Source organism: Folsomia candida, unplaced genomic scaffold, assembly GCF_002217175.1.
Source record: "Folsomia candida strain VU population unplaced genomic scaffold, ASM221717v1 Fcan01_Sc007, whole genome shotgun sequence".
NCBI lineage: Eukaryota > Metazoa > Arthropoda > Collembola > Entomobryomorpha > Isotomidae > Folsomia > Folsomia candida.
The window spans coordinates 681,583-702,346 of record NW_019091199.1 but is presented as its reverse complement, the minus strand read 5'-3'; the positions used below and the strand labels follow the sequence as shown (position 1 = coordinate 702,346).

The following is a 20,764-nucleotide window of genomic DNA, read 5'->3' as shown; positions in this document are numbered from 1 at the left end:
GCTGTTCGTGTTATGCAGGGGAATCCATTTTTCTAAGTTCAGAATAAATATCCGCATATTATAAACTTTCCAAGCTTTGACTACTGCGGGAATACAGCTTACTTTGATATTGATAAAAAAAGTTATTTTGTAAATTAATTGCGTCTGCGTATTCTTGTGGGAAAAATACAAAAAACGTCATTGTCGTCAAAAGATTCATTCCCATGGACAGAAAGAGAGTCGCGAAGCATAGTCCACTTAAATCGTGACGCTTAACTGAAAAATAAGTTTGCGCTGCGAGGAAGGCTGTGTGACCAAAGACAATTCCAAATCTCGATGCACATTTTTTAACGAGTTTTGGTGAAACAATAAGTCTGAAGGATGGGGAGTAATGTCCAGCACCTCCAAACTCGCACATGAACGGACTCCCACCAAAGTAATTTGAAATTCGCAATGAAATTGAGTACATTTCATAAAATCTTTTCGATTCCATAATGTTTATGATTTGATTGATTGATTTAATGCTTATGTATAACGTTTATGGGTAGAAGATTCGTGAATTGAACCCTCAATGGTAGATTTTGCCAGAAATATGCACAGTACCATGAATTATATTTATTTTAGAGACTACTTTAAAAATTATATGATAAATTTCACTACTGCGAAAGACCAAATCGTTCTATCTACCCACGTATTTTACACTATCAAGTAAAGCATTAAAAGTGAAATTAATAGAGACAAACAAACTCGATATTCATACGATAAATATCAGTAACCATTTAAATGGGTGGATGTCCGATGTGCATACCCAATATACGAGCAAACGCATACATACATACATACATATGTTCCGATCAACAAAAGCTATCACTTTTACGCAAAAGTCATACAGTTAAATTGCAGCAACTGATGGCCGGCAAAAATCCGTGAAAAGATACTAGATATTTAACGTAAAATAAACTGTCAATATTGCATAGAATTGACAGTCATATTCATGCAATTTAGCCTCAAGAATATTGCGTAGAAATAACCGTCAAATTAATGCAATTTAGAGCGTAGAATATTGCGCAAAAGAAACTAATAATTTGATGCAAAACTTGCAGTTAAACTCCATGCAATTACTGCAGTCAAATAACACGAATTATTAATTTTTATCAAAATCATTTATTTCATAACAAAAATTATATTGTTACATTATACAAGGGAATGCAAATGTTTTCATCTATTTTATCCGACGGGAGTAACCAGCATTTCTTATCAATATCATTAATACCTATTATGGTTACGCTATTTGATAATTTGCTAACTTTAATTATTCCTAAAATTTTACTTTCACACGGACAAGTGAACAAGTTGTCCGAGTGTTTGAATTTTCTACAATTTATATGTTTTTTATCTTTACTTATACTACTTATAACAACTACTTTCCCATCCTTTAATATAAAACAATGATCCTTTCCGTTCGATTTTATAATACAGTGTCTATTTAAATTCACAGGGGACTGGTACTTATGATTTTCTCTCTCAGCAGTGCGATTCACAGTTTGCTCAAAAGGTTTATAGTGAGCTCGTAGGGAGCGCTTTATTACTTGCATATTATTTTCGAAATCGAAAGCACTAAAAGAATCTAACGGGCCGTGCTTTAAAGCGTCATCACTAATATGTATAAGAGAATGCATATTATATGATAAGAACTCTTCTTCATATAAATTGGGAACATTTTTAACAAACTTCAATAAAAGCTGTCGTGCATAATCGTTCCAATTATTTGCTTGCGCCTTGGTAGTTATAAGAATCGTGACTGCTACGCAAAGATTTAAAAAATGTGTATACTTTTTCGGCGACAATAATCCTTTTAAAGCGACGGGTCCTGTATAAAGAAGAAAAGTTCTAAACTCTGTCGCTTTCCACATATCTAACTCTCTTACTGACCTCGGCTTACGACAAAATTCTTTAGGGCAACTATGCGAAAATAATACTAATTTACTTGATAAAGTTGAAATATCACGAGAAGATAATTTAAATGGCAATGGACCTTTTACCCAACTTCTTAATAGTTTTCTAACCACACCTAAGCAAATGAGGTGCATGTAGTCAAGAGGAACCGAAGAAATCATCAAAATTTTAAGCTCCGTAAACGGGGAAATGCCTACATGGTGGTGTTTATCTTTTTGAACATAAAAATCTTGATCTGCCCTAAGTGGACTATCGAATGTTCTGAAAATTACACGTCCCTTCCAGAAACCTGGATCTATACATTTCTCGCATCCATTGTATGCATTATGACTTTTACATTGCTTTAAAAAACTCCTGGCTGGCGCATCAGCTATTATTTTTTAAACCTTACAAAATATTTTCAAATTATTGTAACTAATCCCAACTCGCAAACTTGTTAACTCTGCTATCAAATCCATCAAGTATTCGTCAATACTTTCTGGTTTTGTCTTGCCATAAAATAAACCCACGACAAATACGCCGTACGTACTTTCTTCACACTTTGCTTGAATTGGCCAAAACTGGTTACTGTTACTCTTAGAAATGGGCAATCCATCAAAACTAAATATAAGGTTTAATTTAATTTCGCTACCAGAAGCAAGAATACAATTGGAATCTATTTGCCGTTTTATATTTTGAATAACATCAAAGTGTGCATATTGACCCTGACCGATAGTTTTCATAGAGTATTTAATTGAGTTTTTAAGCAATGTTCTACTATCCAATGGAAGAAATCTAAATTCTTGATAAAAGTTAAATATGCGTAGAAGATCGTTTAAAGCTACTCCCGTTATGTTATGTCGAAGCGACCAGTCCCTCAAGTCCCGTGTTAAATCTAAAATATTCCTATTATTTTCTACTACACCATTGTCGCTTAGTGAATCGGAAACTAATGGCTCGTCACTATTATGGATAACATTACTGCTTCTATCATTATTGCTAATATTACTACCTGAATCGCTATCCTCAACGACAGAATCACATATATCTAAATTTACAAGATTATTACTAATAGCAGGTATGTTTTTTGCACGAGTGAGATTCTCTCTAACCCGTTTTGCAATTATTCGCCTAATGTTTCTCGGTGATTTTCATCTCGATCCATGATTATGATGCAATTCCCGAGGGAGCGTCGTCGTTGCACCTACTCTTTGAAGAACGAAACCAATTCATTGCTGCAGTTTGAATTATATCATCGGTGGGAATACGGCCGCTGGGATTTTTGGGATCGGGAACGGACTCAACTGTAAAGACGTTTCGCACGGTTTCTGAAATTTGCAATCCAATTAAACATTAAATAGAGACCAACAATTAGAAAATTTTCTCCATTTTAGAATATATTTTAGCACCTTTTACGACTTCCAATAGTTTTAGGTTTTTCATCGATGTCTTGTTTCCTTTACCCGTAAAATTAATTCGCCTGCCAAATTCATTCGTAAATAATTTTTTCAAGATTTTTCTAGTGCTCGCCTCGATCTGTGTCGCAGTTGAAAATGCCAAATATTCAACCTAGTATCAAATATAAGAAAAAACATTAAAGTTTAATTATGCATGTAAAATATCTCGATTAAATCGTACCAGTAATTCGCGATTTGAATCCACCTCGAGCCAAGATTCAAACTCCGCCAGTGCTACCTCGTTGTCGAGGGGTAATTTTGGAATGGCACTGAAATTGGGAGCCTTCCTACCATCCGGCCTTTGTTTCACATTAATCAGTAAAGCCTTAATGTCTTTAATGTCTTCAGCCTGCTTTTCCAACAAAGTTAGCACACTTTGCGTTGTCCCTGCAACGTGATTACAAAGCGTTAACATAATACATCAATTTTAATAAAATTATTTTGCTTGTACTAACTTGAAATCAACAGCCGTAAATCATTTAACTCCTGCGAATTTACAACAACAAAAGAGGTGTCTCCAGTTTCAACTCGATTTCCTACTTGTAGATTGCTTTGCTCTTCAGTTTCGGGAATTATTTCAGGAATGCTCAATGGTTGGTCTAAAAAGCATCACCATAATGATTAGTATAAAATATTTGTGGCAGTATTATAAGCCTACCCAGCTCCAAATTATCCAGAAGTGAGCCAGACGGAGGACTGTTTTTGTTCGCGTCGCTATCCTCCTCATCGGATGAAGACGTTACATCCCCTCGTGTGCTGCTGGGCTGAATATCGGGAATTATCTTCTTGCTCCTTAATCTGCTTTCTGGTTCTGTTTCACTTTCCAAGTTGGAAGTGTCCTCGGCTACTTGAAGTTTTTTTGTCGCAACTTCATAATCATCTAAAATAATGATATTTGTTAGTAAATGTAAAATAATTGGAATGACTTCTCATAATTTGAATTAAATAGCTATTTACCGTAATTCCCAATAATCCTGGCGTAGCTAACTCTTCCCCACTTGACATCAGGAATAGCAGTGCCCTTTTTTATCAAATTTCTAATACTTGGCCCAGAGTTTGGTGGCCAGAGACAAACTTTCTCTGCGGGGATAACCCAGTGACTTGGAACAAGCTCCACAGGCACTGAATTGTATTTATCAGGGGGGAATTCAATTATGTAATATTTTTTTGGCGACATTGAGACAACAGATAAATTAACAGGGAATTAAATTAACAGGGAATTTACGAGACTGCGAGGGTGGGAGAGAAAAGGAAATACCACGCTTCTCTTAGATTCAAACTCTCGCGCGTTGCCTGTCTCTTCGCACCCACCATTCATTGCGTATAAATTGCAAGATTTTAACGCCTCATGTAATGTGGGTATTAACGAGATATTGGTGCGGTATTTTTACGCAATATCTCAGCACGTTTGGGTGCAATAATTTTTCAACCATAGGTTACAGTTTTTTAATGCAAATTTAGCGTGTCTCACGGTGCACACCAAACTTAGCACAAAATTTATGCAATAATCACGCCTTTTTTTGTTTGTTAAAAATTTTCACCATGGATGCGTTACTTTGACGCAAAAGTAATAATTTTTGTTGATCGGGGTATACTCTTGCATTTTAAAAGTCTGGAGAAAATAGAGCCGAACACTAGGCAGGTGTCATGTAAATAAATAATTGGCCTGGTCGTGACATTGACGCAACAACTGTTTTTTTAGTATGGAAAGGAGGACGATCATGAGAAAATTGGATTAGATATACAATGCATAGATATGTATACACGTTCATACATATGTAATAATATGTATGCATGAACTTATATATGGAACCCATTCATGTAAAGCTTCTAAAATTTTAAGAAGAGGTCAAACCGTGGATTTATATTGTCGTCATTTATTTATGCAAGATTCCATACTAAAACAAACGAATTACCAACTATGAACAATTTACTTGTTTTTCTGTTTCGTGCTTAGCTGCCAGTTTAAAGAGTAATTTTATGACCTTAGAAAACCCATCAGAAGATGTTCGTAATACCATTATTTCAGCCCGACAAACATTATTCACAAGGGAATGTCATTGAGGTCAGCAGGCAGTCAATGGGTCACATGCATAAAAATAAGTAAATGCTTTTACTCCAAAATTTCGGGCGTAAAAAAATAATTTGCCAAGGAAATTTTGGGGTAAAAGCATTTACTTATTTTTATGCATATGACCCAATGTTATGGTCATGACTAACTGAGTACTTAAATATATGTAAATACAGATACATGCTCGATTTTGCATACTCAGAACTTTTATTTGTTCTAGTCCACTGACTTTAATTTTATCTAACGGGGCGGGTCAGTTTGTTTGATGATACATATCACCCTATATTTATTACATAAAACTTTCAAAAGACTATTTGAAGTAAATATTGTTTTCAAATATTGGCTACATACGATCGTGTGATTCTCATGCTAATTGGTTTTGGTAACATCAATTTTTCATACCATTTGGTGGGTTTTAAGCTATAAATAAAGTACATAACAGTAACGCTTAGCCCTTCATAAGTATCAAACTCACAGCTTGCTCCATCGTCATTTGTGTCACAATGAGTGGCGTTGTCCTTTCCATATAGTTCCCAGAATTCCCCACCATCAGTTTGACTTCATTGCACGACTTGACCATTCTTCGCAAGTACTTACCCTTTTGTATCTCATGACTTTGTGTCCAGTACAGCTTTAGTTTTTTCGCCATGTGATTCACATCTCCAGCCGTTTGATACATCATCATTTGTGCCATGATTGTGGTGTCAAACGCAGTGATGCAAACAGTGATGAGAATTTCGGTGGATAGGGATGCATGCAAAACAACGACTGAATAAATGGAGAGTATCCCAAATGCCAACATGTCAAACATGATGATGACGATTAATTCGCCTGACGCGATGTTGTTGTAGAGTCTGGCGAGAAGTTGGACTTGCTTATATCGCATTAACCACTGCAAAGTGTGAGCATTGACTGAGTTTTGACCATTTTTGATTTCAGATGTGACATGGATCAACCTGGTTAAAAAATTAATAGGTTTTCTTCAAATCAGCGGGCCTGCTTGAGGGATAATAAAATATGTAGCGTATTATGGACATACTTTGTCATGTGATCCCTCAAAATTTCCACGCTCGCAAAAAAGACAATCCCAATTGCAATCACGGCCTGCCCAAACGTGTACGCATGAACAAAGCTGTCACTCAGACTGGTCACGAGCTTGGCCCAAAAAGATGCCTCAAGTTGTGGAATCCAACCACGAGCTGGACAATCTTGAAGGGCCGATCGAAGAAAAAGATTCGCGACGCAGGGTTTGCTAAGGAGCAGTATCACAGTAAACGAGGGCATCACAGTTTGAGTGAAAACACCTGCAATCAGAACTGGACGCACCATTCTTCCATATCGAAAGTCATCCAACAAGGACCTGAGCAATGCTTTGTTGATGGAGATATGAATTTTCTTTCTGTGTGAAACGTTGTCTGTAGAATATAATTTTTTTTTATGGATAACTGAACTCTAAAATTATTATAAATACGTTTCATTTCTTCTAAATTCATAAAAGAAAAATTACCTGTCTTTAGTTTGCCACTGCTTTGTTCAGGTGGTTTGTTTGATTGTTGTTGTCCATCCGACCGTTTTTCGTATTGCACCAGCGTGTTTAAAAATTGTGCAATTTCGCCAGCATGCTTGTACGAAGCTAGTCCCATTCGGTAAGATGCGGAAAATCCGACGTACAGGAGAACGGATGGAATATTCTGTATAAATCCGGTCGCCTTTAAAACGCTCATAAGTCTCGTTGTTTGCAATCCGAGGAGAACAGTCGCCAGTTGTGACATAAACCGACGAGCTTTTCCAAGTTGTCCATTTTTCTGCGTCGTTGCTTCAAACTCGTTTCGTTTCTCGTTAAATCGAATGCAGTTTCCGACCGTCCAAGACGCGATGAAGGCAAGGGTCTTTGACAGGGGGAGATAATCTTGGACCTGGAGTAGGTTCGCGGCGTTCCTTTTTCCCATTGCTGTACCAATTGTAGTTCTCACATTTAAAAGTGAAATGCATTAGCTAAAGGTGGACATGAAACTTCAAAATCCTCAACTTTGGCTCTCGTAATAGGTAATTCTTCAAACATCGGTCGTCCCACCCACAGTCAGAGTTATTTATACAACAGCTTTGTGCGACATGGCGCAATCAATTATGATCAGGAAGGGTCGGATTCATTCACACAATTACGGCAATTATCCAATTATTTCCTTGGCTTCATCCAGATAGGATACACGGCATGATCTGAATTTAACCTAATTCACAAATTGTTTCCATGAGCAAGGAAGCGTCATAATTAAGAAGTACATATAACACTGTTCCGTCTTTGGTAATTAAATTAATGACATTAATTATAATAATTTTCCCCGAAAGTGATAATACTTATGTATGGACAAAGCAGATCATACTGTGAATTTAGGTTGAACATCAAGTCAAGTCATGCATTTTTATCAATCGTCCGTTGTAAATATTGACGAGTATTCTTGGATTACAATTAATTTCATGTGTAATTATTTTATTAATAGCAAGTTTACTGTTTGCTTGCAAGTGTGTATTTACGTATGTCAATGAGAATTTTGCATTTGTTAGAATCCAAAGTTTGGAGCTAGGTGTAATCTGAATCAAAGGCAAAATTAAATACCCCTTAAATTTAATTCCGGAACAGTACCAACTCTACTTATAAGTGACTAACTGTATGTATATTATGTAAATTCCTGTGTATGTACATACATTTGTGGAATAGGAGAGAATGTGCATTTATACTATGATCATATACCGAATCATTGCAAACTAGCTAACAACACGACGAATTATGTACAAGCTTCTGAGCATTTGTGAGTACATCAATCAAATACCCAAATAAGCATGTACCAGTACCACTAGTACCACCCCAAAATCAAATTAACTCACTCAGCTACTTATTTGTGGTTGTGCTCCATAGTTCTTCTAATTAATCCTTAATCTGTAATAATTATTATTGTGTTTATGAAAGTCGCTAACTTGGCATAAATCATCAGTCCCAGTCAGTAATTAGGTATAATTCGTAGCCCTGGCAATAAAATTTCTGCACAACGACTTTATTAATAATTTAAAATTATCACGATACTGGAATGAGTACTCCGCACGAAAACTTAATTTGTGAAATTATGAAGTAGATAAATTCCTTTCTGTAATTCCTTTCCAATTATTTTACATAATTCTAAAGAGCATCTTATGTCAACTTTAAGCAACTGGTAGAAGTAATTCTTCATTATCTTCTCTGTTATCTGCATCTGCTTATTTACATACTAATGTCGACTTGTATTATATTGTTTAGGACGTTAATCTCTTTGCACGTCTAGAAACGGTATGCTATTTATGGCTTCGTTATTATTTATTTGATAATTAATTTCGTTTGTCGTAAAATAAATATAAAATACAAAGTTTATATATAAGTACACACTTAGATATTTCTATTCTAGTGATTTATTGAGATAAACACCCAAACATGCAATATAGATATTATTTAGAATCGAGATATCCGTTGTTCTGCTTTCACTAAACTTTAGCACAGATTCTGTTGAATACAGAAAGTAAATCCATTTTCGCTAAGTGGCATGCATGTAGTTTATCCTTCACGTGGCTGAGCATTTCATGCACGATCATCAGTTCAGGATAATTACAATGTTCTTACTTTTCCAAGTTCGTGCAGCTTGAAAAAAATCGATTAGGAAAATTGGAAAATAGACTATGCTCATAATTTTTCTTCCTTCTTTTGAACCAATAATGTCCTTACCTTGGTCTGAATTTTGCTGTGTTGAACTTTACTCTCATACAAGTGTCAGTTTTTACATAATTAATGCTTTATTAATCGATACCTCTACATGAGGTGTTTTTATATTTATTTAGTGTGCACTTCAATCGACCTTAGATTTTATTCATTTTTCTTTTGCAGCTCGAGATCCATCGATTATACAAAACAGGCCGCATTATGGAAAATGGTTCAATTTCAGTAATAACTCCGGAAAAATATAACCCTTCGCACTCCACTAATTCCAATATGCAAACCAATATTCAGACATCAAGCTGCATCATCAACCCTTTAATTAAACAGATGCGAGCTGTGAACCATGCAGCCTATGCAATTCTGCTGGTATGACCAATCTCTGCGATTTTATAATTTCTATACAGTACTAAAAACCTATTGAAACTATTGAAAGGCATATTTTGTATCCATATTTTTTGAAATTTCAGGCAACAGGACCAATCTTTCTTATCACGTACAGCGTCCTCTGGTCTCAAATTCAATCACGCGTAAATCTCCTGCAGACTGGAAATTTGTGGACCTTCATCTTGTTCATAATAACCTGCGTCATCGTAATCCTCGTAGCACTGAGAATGGTTTTTCGCCATCATGCAAAATTCCCTCTAAGATGGAAGCATGTAGTTGGGGTTAGCGACACATATAAACAATTACATTAGAGGTTTTAAGCATGAATGGATACGAGTATTGAATTGGGTATACGTTTGTATTTGAGATATCTTGAACCATTTTAGTACGACATATTGCTCATCATATGTTGGGGTGCACTATTCCTGGTGGTCATTGGAGCTATGGAACAAGTTCAAGATCGTGACTTGTGCAATAAAGATGGTGCCAAGTGCTCGAAACGCCACGCCCCAAGAGTTCCAACCAAATTCGGGATTTACGTGGCTGGTGTTTGTGGAAAAAACTTGACCGAGTCCGACTTGGAGTCTGCCCCAGTGATGTTTTCTCCGTACGTGAAGGTGAGTACATTTATTGTCGACCTTATACATTTTATTCATCGAGTTACACGCGTCGTTCGATTTACAGGAGCCTGCCAAGTGCGAAGCAACCCATGTCCTGAAGCTGGAAATTTACTGTATGTACATTTGGTCAGGGGAACTTTTCATCCTCTCAGTCCTCGATGTAATTTTTGGCCTTGGAAGTTGGAGGAGGAGAAATGTTCCGGAATACTTGTACACTTAAAATGCATACCCACATTATTTTGCGCATTTTATTACGAACATCATAGAAACATGACATCTTGCATAACGAACTCTCTCAGATACATATATTGTGGGCATATGAACGTACATTGCACTTCACTTTGAGAGCTGATTACCACATTATTAGTAGTTGGCTTTCTGTATAAATTAGGGCAGGAATAATTGGTACTTTTTAAACTACTTTTCCCGTAAAGCTGGTCTGACGCTATACATACATGGTACATCCGCACGTATAGACACCTAACCTGTAATTGGTCATGTTATTATGAATAAAATCGATATTGGGTAGAAATTATTCTTCCAAGAAAAAAGTAATGGTTCTCATGTTAATGGAGGTGGCTCTCAATAATTCTTCCCCATAATATTTGTAATGCACAATATTTGTTTTAAACATTCCTTCATTTTTCACTAGCATTCGTTGCCACTTGAAAGAGAGTACAAATACATATTTCAAAATGCACATTTAAAAATTGCTTTGGGATAACAATATGAATTGCTAAATTCGTCTTGTGCTTAACTTTGTCCCCAATACATCTGCAGGACAATGGAATTAATTATTATTCCCGTGAAGGATGCGTTTACATATTACGAAGGCCAGCTTCACGGGGAAACTGCTAAAAAACAAAATTTTTCTCATCTTTGGAAAACATTCAACCTAATCACATTCATAATTCTACTGGTACGAAACAACAACATTATTAAATATTTCATATCGTTTGACCAACAAGTTGCATATTTATGAATAGCTTACAGCACCTATTTTCTTGGTTGCGTACACCGTTGTCTGGATACGGCTGAAAATGATACTGGACTTTTCGGAAACAGATAACGATTGGACGTTTATCATACTCATTGTTACCTGCCTAATCACAATTGGAATTGGACTAGCAATCTTAGTTCTGCACAAATGCACAACATACAAACTATCCTGGAGACATACAATATGGGTAATTTGCTAAAAATACTACTAAAAATACTATGTATGCAAGTAGATAGAAGTGTAATTTACTATAATTTATTATTTTGCTAGTTTGACCTAATTTTGCTGCTGTGTTGGATTGAAATGCTACTCGTTGCATTTGGTGCCCAAGAGGAATCTGTAAACAGGGACAAGTGTCTAGAGTTAAGTCTGAAATGTACAAAATCATTTGTACCGAAAGTTCCTACAAAATTCGGGATTTACATGGCGACTGTGTGTGGGACTTCGAATACGACACAAAATATTGTAATCACTGTTTATTTTTTCAATCAATATTGACATTTATTTATTTATTTTACAGTATATTTTGCTACAACTGATTTTCCTTTCTTGTTTAGGACGAGGATAAATGTACAGCCTCCCGAACTTTACAAACATCCATTTATTTCATGTATATTTGGACGTTTGACATGTTTTTGGTGTCATTGTTAAGGATTTGCATTGGATCATACTTCTGGATGAACAATGATGGCAACAAGAAAAATAGAAAATCATGTGAGTTTGATTAATTTCGAAATAAATAATTACCATTGTACAGTACAATTTGTACTAATGATTTGCTTAAAGTCTAAAAAAATCAACCTAGATATAATTTACATGTGTATTTATGTACGTCCGGAATGGAAAAGACATAAACAAGTAGCGAGCTTACAAGGGACACTCACGACCTGTCGTTTGAGTCCAGGGTACCCACTATGTTTTTTAGAATCTACTGGGACCCAAGATGAAGGATTCATTCATATTTCCGTGTAAAACTCATATTTGGCGTCGTGCCGTGGCGCCAAATTCGCTGAATTTGAATGTTTTTATTTTTGAAGCCGCCATAACTTTTGAAATCCTGGACGGATTTTAAAAATTTTTGGCAAAAATCATGACAAGGAGTTCAACTTTCGTATTCCATGCAATTTTTCCCAAAATTATAGTTTTTAACTTTTCGCAAAAATTTCGTAATTTTCTTACAAATGGAGGTTCGTCGAAAAAATGCTAAAAATATCTCAAAAATTAGAAATTTTTTATTTTTATTTTTTTCTCAAAAATGTCGACTTTTGTGATCATTTTAAGCATATAATTTTGAAAATCCGACATAAACTGCAAAAGTTATGGGGGTTTGAAATTGGTCGAAAATGCAAATTTTTAAGTTTGGCGCCACGCCTTGGCGCCAAATATGAGTTTTACACGGAAATATGAATGAATCCTTCATCTGGGGTCCTAGTAGATTCTAAAAAACATAGTGGGTACCCTGGACTCAAACGACAGGTCGTGAGTGTCCCTTGTTAGTTATTATGTAAGTGACAACTTAGGATTAGTGCGCTTAATGTTAGCATAAGGACATAGACTCAATTGGTTTATGGGACCCAGAGTTAAATAATGTTTCGTTCAAGTTAATGACTAAATGAATTCTTGACATGAACCCACCAATGAATAATGTCTTACTTCAATGCATTTCTTGTTGTAAGAACACATTTGTACAAAAGTATAATGGATTATTAATAAAAGAACTCATTTTGATACCAAGACCAGTTTGGTCTAAGTCTTAATAGTAGTCGCCTAATTTCATCGCAAAAAATTATTGCAAACATGAACGGAACGGCCGTCAACCACCAAACGAACCTAGATCACGAGGAGTAATTAAAATAAGTACGAAGTATTATACACTTGATCGCCGATACAAACTTACTTGATTGGCATATAAGAAAGTGAGTGGTTTAGTCCTGGAGTATACGTTAAACAGCAGGCAATAGCCGTTTCTCCAACAATTGCCACAAGCACGATCCAATTACTGCAAATTGGACCACCATTATTATAAAATGTTCCATCATAGCAAATAAATTTCCACTGTGACATTGAATTCCACTTACTCAAATAACTTCCTGTGGAGAGGGTCCTTTCTGACTTTCGAAATCAAAAGATTGCTCCACTGGCAGAGAACAATGGTGCAGAAATAAGCAGTCCAACAAGTCCACTCCAGCTCTTTTCTTTGTTGGTGAGTCTGAGTGAAAGTTGTCAGTTAGGCAAAGTTAGAAATAAGTTGCAGACAACTTGTGCTATATTAGTTTCGGCATGTACCCATTCTTGACCATAGGAATCGGACAAGTCGTTTATGAAAGAAGAGACCCACTGCTTACGAATGTCGATCAGATCTTTGACAAGAAATCCGTTCTGTTCCATGATGACGACGTAGGTAAAGAAGCCGGCGAAGGCTTCAATTACCCCAATCACGCCGTAAGCGTAGCTTATCAGCCTAAAATAATTTATGCAATTCAATAAATCCCGAAAGTGACAAAACATTTATAAGTTATACACTACAATCGAGAGCTACATATTTAGTACACTTACTGTTGAGTAACCAACTTGTCTTTCTCTGGGTTTCGTGGTTGTCTAATCATGATTTCTCCTTCCGGTTTTTCGTAAGATAATGAAATCGTTGGTAAAATATCCGTGCCAAGAGTGATGGCCAGCATTTGAATCGTACCAAGAGGTAGTGGAATTTGTAGAGTGATATACAGCAAAAATGGGAGTAAATTCGCCGTATTAGCACACAGAAGGTAACGGATGCACTTTTTTAAATTTTCAAAAATGAGACGACCCTCCTCCACTCCGGTGACAATAGAACTGAAATTGTCATCCAGAAGAATCATATCTGCGGCTTGTTTGGACACGTCAGAACCGGAAATACCCTGCAATAAGTATGGATTATGATGCCGGTTTAAGCAATTTGTCCAGTTTCTTTTCAATGCATCAGTACATAAAACTAACCATTGCAATTCCAATGTCCGCTTTCCTTAATGCCGGACTGTCGTTGACACCTATATTGTTAAAAGTGGAAATGCTTAAAAAAGTAATTACAAAATTATTCAAGAATTCATTGTCTCGTTTTTTCGACTCACCATCTCCTGTCACGGCCACTATTTTTCCGAGGCGTTGAAAACCTTCAACAATGATGAGCTTCTGCTGGGGAGACACGCGTGCAAATACAATTTCGGAGTGATTTCTGGTAAAGAAAAAAATCAGCTAAATTCCCTCAAATATTTTTTATGGAATTGCATGGATAACTTACGCAAGAACCCAGTCCAATTCCTGTGTGGTCAATTCTTGTAATTCAGTTCCCGAAATAACAGCCGCATTGCAAGTGGCAGGATCAATATCGTCTTTGTTAATATTTCGCGATTTTGCAATTTCCTCTCTCGTCAAATTCTCTATTTGAAGCAATAAATATAACTTATCACCAAGCACAGTTATGGTTATTAGATTTAAGAATTTAACTGACCAGGAGTAATTATTCCAACTTTTCTAGCAATAGCTCTTGCAGTACTTGGGAGATCTCCTGTCACCATTACCACTTTAATGCCAGCTTTCCTGCACAATTCTACCGCATTTGGGACGCCTGGACGCGGTGGATCTATCATCGACCTAGATTTGTTAGGATTATAAGGATCAAAAGTAATTATATACCTTAATAATTACTGTGTAAATGAATTCTATAAAATTTACCCCAGGCCTACGAGGACTAAATTCCCTTCAAGGAAAGTGAGATCCTCTGCTGAAAACTTGTATCCAACGGGATATTCACTCTCTGGTAGCTCTCCTTCACAGAACCCTATTCGACAAACAACAAACCACATTGATGACGAGTCCATAATGATAAATTTGAACAAATTTGAAACTAGGTCGAACCAATAACTCGTTCCCCCAAAGATCCCAAGTTGTCCACGGTTTGAATGCATACTTCTTTCCAGTCCTCCATCTTGTGAACTTTGTCCCCTATGCGTATCTTTGAGCACAAGTTGATAACTCGCTCTGGAGCCCCCTTCATAACGACCAGACATCGCGTCATATCATGTTTATGGATCGACAGTTGGTATTTGTTGGTCGAGTTGAAAGGAATTTCGAATAGTTTTGGGTAATTATCTCGGAAAGCTTCAACTTTCCCGAGAGACATTTCCACGAATCGCAATATTGCTGATTCCGATGCATCGCCTGATACCAACCTATTTACAGATCCACAAAAATACTGCATGGTTAAAATAGCAGAATTATCAAAATTATAATGGAAATTAACTTTATGTACCTTTGCGGTATTGACAACTCCTCCTGGCCAGCCAGAAACGTAGCTCGACTGCATAAAGCCGCTGCTCTTGATAGATCTCGAAATCCAGCTAGATCTTCCAAATCTGGAAGGGTGCCATTTTCTCCTAAGGATACGTCCAGCACTTGATTGTTTACCCAAATATGGGACATTGTCATTTTATTTTGTGTCAGCGTCCCAGTTTTGTCAGAACAAATCACAGAGCAAGAACCCAACGTTTCCACAGCGTGTAATTGTCTTACTACACAATTCTTTTTGGCCATACGTTTTGCTGTGAGAGCTAGAATCACGGTGAACGTGACAAGCAATCCTTCTGGCACATTTGCCACTATAATTCCGACTAGAAAAATAGCAGCATCCAAAATTTGGTATCCCATTGTTAGAGATATGGCGAAGAAGGAAATTCCGAAAATTATGGCAACAAAGGAGATGACCTTCACAAAGTAGGCCACCTCTCGTGACATTGGCGTATCGATTTTATTCATTCCCGTGGTTAGCCCAGCGATTCGACCGATGAATGTCCCATCTCCCACAGCCACGACGAGACCTTTGCCAGTTCCTTTGAGGGAAAAAGGAAACACAATTAAACTTTTTTCCACCTGTTACGGCGTTACATGCCTATTTTTATTTGAAGCTATATTTACCTTCTAGTGCATTTGTGGAGAAAAATGCCAAGTTTTGAGTTTCCATTGGATTATCGTCCGTACAAAGAGGAGACCTTGGTTGAGGTTCAGATTCCCCCGTAAGTGACGAGTTATCCACTTTGAGACCTTGGCACTCCAATATTCTGATGTCGGCTGGAATGCTATCCCCAAGTTTTATATGAACAACATCTCCCACTACCAGTTCGGAAGCAGGAATAAGCAAGATTTTATGATCTCGCGTCACCGTGGCCATGGTAGGAACCAGTCGGGAAAAGCTGTCCATCACCTTCCCAGAAGAAAATTCCTGGTAAAAAGTGAAGAGTCCGAGAACCAGAACCAGGACGGATAGTGCTATTCCGAGATATAACTAAAATTTAAGAGGTACAATTATCACCTTAAAGGTCGGGAAATTCATGCTGTATTTACATATTTCTTTCATGACAAAGCCATATAGTTACATTATCCGGAGGAGCGTCTCCTATCTGCACCATCTGCGCCACATAGGCGATAAAGCTGAGAATGGCGGCGGTCCACAAAAGAAGTTGGAATCCTCCGACCAATGTGTGAAGGAATGTGATCCATAATGGCGTTTTCTTGGGCGGAGTCAGGATGTTCTTACCGTAAAGTTCTCGATTCTTATGTGCTTGGGCGTCTGTAAGACCCTAAATTAGTGCAAGAGTTTCCACGTACTTAGTTACATATCTAATCTGTACCTTTATTCATACAACAATATATATATACATATTATAAAAACAGCACGTTTGCATAATTACCAATTGCACATGTGAGTTGTATCGATTGCACAGGGTTCCAAGCTCCACTGCATGGTAATCAATTTCCAATTCTTTCTTGATATAGGTCACAGATTTTCTGCGAATATCTGGACTGTGACCAACATGAACTTCGCGCAACTAAAGAGACGCCAAGATCCACAATTTACATGAATCGTTGTGCCATGCACATTGCGTGCATGCGTGGTTGATATATGTAAAACTTACAGAAATTTGATCCTGACTTTGTTCATCGGAAGTAAATGACGGGTTGATGGTGCCCTTTTCATCGACGTTGGATTTATAGGAGACCGTAGACGTTTTCCGAGAAGGGGCATCACTCCCAGTAAAACTTACTCTGGAGATTTTTCTTTCAGGAATCAAAATTCTGTCTTGATTCTATAAAATTAGGGAAATTAAATTTAAACGCTTTTAGGATCGCAAAATTTTGACGGTTGTTTTTATACTTCTATAACAATCGTTGACTGCCTTCGCCTGTTAACATAATTCTGTGCCATGGCGAAATACTATCTTGAGGTGTGCCTAATATGTATTTTTTAAGTTTCCCGAGACAAAAGTATATCGTAGATCTTTATCAAAAAAGACTCCCAGAGAACGTCAGCCCTAAATCAACTTTTGAAATGAAGATGCGACTACTAATGACCAGGGTAGATATAAATCTTTTCATCTTTGTAGTTCACGAGATAGCGACGTGCATGTAGCATTAGCGCAACTAATAAGTAATTTGGCATGCATTTATCAAGATCAAATCCAGTTTGGGTCAAAATTCCAATCCGCAACTCGATTCAACTTGAGTGTGGCAGATTTTTAGTTGCATTTATGTATCCTGAGTATTATTGTCAAGGGCAGTATTTTTGTATTAAAAATCATCAGAAGGACAAAGCATTTGCATTAATTTTAATGGGAGACAAAGATTTCACTGTTTGGAGGTAATGACGTTACGTGTGTTTCGCAATAATTTCCAACCTACAGACAGGTAGGTGTTACCCAAAAGCCCGTAAAGAAAAATGGGCATTTGGGGCGACGGACTAATTGATGTTGGTTGATAGTGGTCGGTGAACGCATGATTGATTTAGTTCTGCGTTTCATTCATAAGTTTTTGGATGCATAACATGTGCCAAGATCATCATGGGAGATAATTAGGATAATCAGTTGATAATGAGGCTGTACATTTCCATGCAAAAACTGCAAAACTGAGACAAACCAGGTTGTTAAGCAGATCAAAGCAGAAAATGTCAAGAATGAAACTATAAAAAATATACAAGTACATATGTATACTATGTTGTCCTGTTTTTTGTAATGCAGGTTTCTCAGAAACTTTTTAGGAAATCTTTATTGGTCAATACTTCAATCATAAATCTATAGAATATAAATACTTATTTAGATTTCTGTTAATATAAATTATAGCTCCGGGTTCCTTATTATCAGGATCTTACATAGATATTCGTCATTCCATTTCTGAATAATTAGTTATATATTCGTTACTGCTACATAAGTCCAATTTCCTTCATAACGCCTTCAACTTTAGGGACCAGCTCATCTTTAAACCTCCAGAGCGTTTTGTCGATGGAAGTGAAATAGTTTAGACACTCTTCGTACTGCATCCCTTCACACTCCGGCCTATTTACTAAATTATCGAACCTGCTGAGCGATCTGTAATGTTGCATCCTTGCTTGATTTGCTGGGTCAAAGTTGAACGTTTTGCACTTGCCCAGACATGAGAATGGAAAGTGGTTATGCAAAGTTTGTGTGCGGTCCGTTTTGTGAAAGCATTTCACAGCAACCCCTGGTCGAGTGAAATTTATGTCTCTGTACGAATGCTGTGTTGAAATAAGATAATATTTTAATATACAAAACGCCATTGAGAGTGCGACACTTTTTTTGTCACAACGCAATGACAAACCTCGAGCATATGGCAATTGGAAGTTACATCCGGAACGGTGAGGTCAGCAAAGAAGTGCAGTTGTCTAAAGCAATATGTTGACCGTGAATTTTCTTTCATAGCTTCCGCAACTTCTGGTCGGTTAAACAAATCCTGCCAGTTGGCATCTTCTGTGGGTACTAAAATCTGAAAAATGATAAAATGGACAAAAAAATCCTCCATGATGAACTACCTAAATACACTATCCACGTATGCACATAAGTACATACCTCATCTGTGTCTAGTAGAGCCAAAAAGTCGAACCGATACATATTTCTGTATAAACAGTCATTGTACGTGATCACCTCATTTTTTCTCTTTTCTGTTAAATGCTTCTACATACATGTATAAACAACAAACATATTTGTGTATTTTTGTACGATTTAAATCATGAATGGAAAGAAAAACTGTTAGTTAACCTTGTCTGAAATGTACATGTGTCTCAATGTTTTCTCATTTGGCAATGTACCTGGCAGCGTCACAGGAAATACTTCAACGTTTCCCTTCTTGACATAATAATCCAATACTTTCTTTACATTTGGATGTATTGAAAATTCATAAATAAATATTTTCTCTGCTCCAAAAATCCCTAAAAGCTCAATCCATTCCACCATTCTTGCAGGTTTTTTCCCTTCTTCCAGAAAATCAAGACCTTTAACACAGACGCCGAATCGGAGCCGATCTCCATCACCATCCTTCGGCTCAACTTCTTCACCAGATTCAGGAAGCTCGTAATGTACGTGAAGATTATTCGTTGCAGAGTCGCAAATGTTTTGCACTAATGAGACAGAAGTTGGAATGACGCCGTCAAGGTGAGATTCAGATTGTCCAAGTGGACAGGAAACCAAGCGACCCACGTAACGTGAATTTCTCCCCCAAGCGTCTTGCCAAAGTGGACGACATTCGCGAACCTTCACAGATAATTAAGCAAACTGATGTTACATAAACATGTTGTAAAATTTCGTTTAGTTGGATAGCTCGATATGTATTTTACTGGAACAATTTGTGGCCTGTGTTTCAGATCAAACCAGATTTGGCAGTAGGAATTTTCGCATGTTTCTTGCAATGATGGGTTAACATCAGCCATGAGTACAATTCTTACTTCTGGAGCATCTGGATTCATCTCTCTGGTATCAAGGTAGGCATTCAGCAAGTAGAACGTGATGTTTGCTGTGGATTCCGTCTAATGTCATAATGGTTGGTTAGTTATTTTAATTTTTTTTTTGCTAGTAAATGTATCGTTAGTGTATTTATACACCTGCCAATAAATGTTATTGAAATTGATTCTGTCCAAGGTTGAAAATGGTGCACAAGTCTTGTTGAAATTTTGAGGTCCACTGTTCGTTCTTCCGAAAATATAAGGCGCTTCCGGTATATTTCTAAGTGATTTTCTGGCTTCCATAACATCGGCTGCTTTATCATTCTTTGGCACAAACACGTAACCCGGCTCTTTTGGGGTCAGTCTTGTAATGTGTGAAACATTTTGAGATATAACTGTATAATTTTCGAAAATGGGTTCCACCCATTGAGACCACACTTTGGGGTACGGCACCGAAATATTAAAAGTTCTAACATCATAATCTATGAAATTTTGTGTTAGAAGAAATACAACTAAAGAACAACAAAGCAAGAAAATGATCACAAATTTGTATACTCCATTGCTTGGGGCCATATCTGATTTTGGATCTAATATTTAACGTGGTCGGGAGGATGTTCCGAGCATTTTATTTATTTTTTAAAATTACCACATTCCATTTTCTTGAAAAATTGAAACTAATTGCCTGAAATGAACGTGTGAATATGGAAAGTCTGTATATCAGCTTATCATGTTTACTTTATATTACATATCGCATTGTGACGGTTATCTTATTTTTTACTGGTTGATCATTCTACTCATTTCGCACATGGTGACAATGC

The 20,764-nt window shown here is 36.8% G+C and overlaps 5 protein-coding genes and 1 long non-coding RNA gene across 6 annotated transcripts; 1 reads left to right on the top strand and 5 right to left on the bottom strand.

The window, feature by feature from the left end:
- Positions 1-1,349: 1,349 nt before the first annotated feature.
- On the bottom strand, positions 1,350-4,954 carry LOC110852746. The gene is made up of 6 exons (XM_035854034.1): positions 4,329-4,954; positions 4,030-4,251; positions 3,827-3,970; positions 3,553-3,758; positions 3,324-3,483; positions 1,350-3,242 (listed from the first exon to the last, which is right to left on the bottom strand). The coding sequence occupies exons 1-6, from the start codon at positions 4,546-4,548 to the stop codon at positions 3,082-3,084; spliced, it is 1,113 nt and encodes a 370-aa protein (XP_035709927.1). The 5' UTR covers positions 4,549-4,954; the 3' UTR covers positions 1,350-3,081.
- Positions 4,955-5,257: 303 nt separating this feature from the next.
- LOC118436270 lies at positions 5,258-7,557 on the bottom strand. Its single transcript, XM_035853984.1, has 3 exons — positions 6,950-7,557; positions 6,482-6,857; positions 5,258-6,398 (listed from the first exon to the last, which is right to left on the bottom strand). The coding sequence occupies exons 1-3, from the start codon at positions 7,389-7,391 to the stop codon at positions 5,891-5,893; spliced, it is 1,326 nt and encodes a 441-aa protein (XP_035709877.1). The 5' UTR covers positions 7,392-7,557; the 3' UTR covers positions 5,258-5,890.
- Positions 7,558-9,349: 1,792 nt separating this feature from the next.
- LOC118436136 lies at positions 9,350-12,116 on the top strand. The gene is made up of 7 exons (XR_004835235.1): positions 9,350-9,547; positions 9,649-9,846; positions 9,952-10,182; positions 10,250-11,104; positions 11,172-11,372; positions 11,456-11,650; positions 11,743-12,116. It is a non-coding gene; the product is annotated as an uncharacterized LOC118436136 (long non-coding RNA).
- Positions 12,117-14,458: 2,342 nt separating this feature from the next.
- On the bottom strand, positions 14,459-15,344 carry LOC110852009 (sodium/potassium-transporting ATPase subunit alpha-1). The gene is made up of 4 exons (XM_035853686.1): positions 15,080-15,344; positions 14,897-15,002; positions 14,673-14,815; positions 14,459-14,601 (listed from the first exon to the last, which is right to left on the bottom strand). The coding sequence occupies exons 1-4, from the start codon at positions 15,342-15,344 to the stop codon at positions 14,459-14,461; spliced, it is 657 nt and encodes a 218-aa protein (XP_035709579.1).
- On the bottom strand, positions 15,227-17,423 carry LOC118432963 (sodium/potassium-transporting ATPase subunit alpha-like). Its single transcript, XM_035853685.1, has 6 exons — positions 17,373-17,423; positions 17,134-17,304; positions 16,909-17,046; positions 16,594-16,797; positions 16,164-16,502; positions 15,227-16,090 (listed from the first exon to the last, which is right to left on the bottom strand). The coding sequence occupies exons 1-6, from the start codon at positions 17,421-17,423 to the stop codon at positions 15,425-15,427; spliced, it is 1,569 nt and encodes a 522-aa protein (XP_035709578.1). The 3' UTR covers positions 15,227-15,424.
- An 809-nt stretch (positions 17,424-18,232) lies between these two features.
- LOC110852388 lies at positions 18,233-20,694 on the bottom strand. Its single transcript, XM_022100451.2, has 6 exons — positions 20,106-20,694; positions 19,842-20,030; positions 19,267-19,758; positions 19,078-19,182; positions 18,830-18,994; positions 18,233-18,746 (listed from the first exon to the last, which is right to left on the bottom strand). Exons 1-6 carry the CDS (start codon positions 20,517-20,519, stop codon positions 18,414-18,416), a joined length of 1,698 nt encoding a protein of 565 aa, XP_021956143.2. The 5' UTR covers positions 20,520-20,694; the 3' UTR covers positions 18,233-18,413.
- Positions 20,695-20,764: the final 70 nt, after the last annotated feature.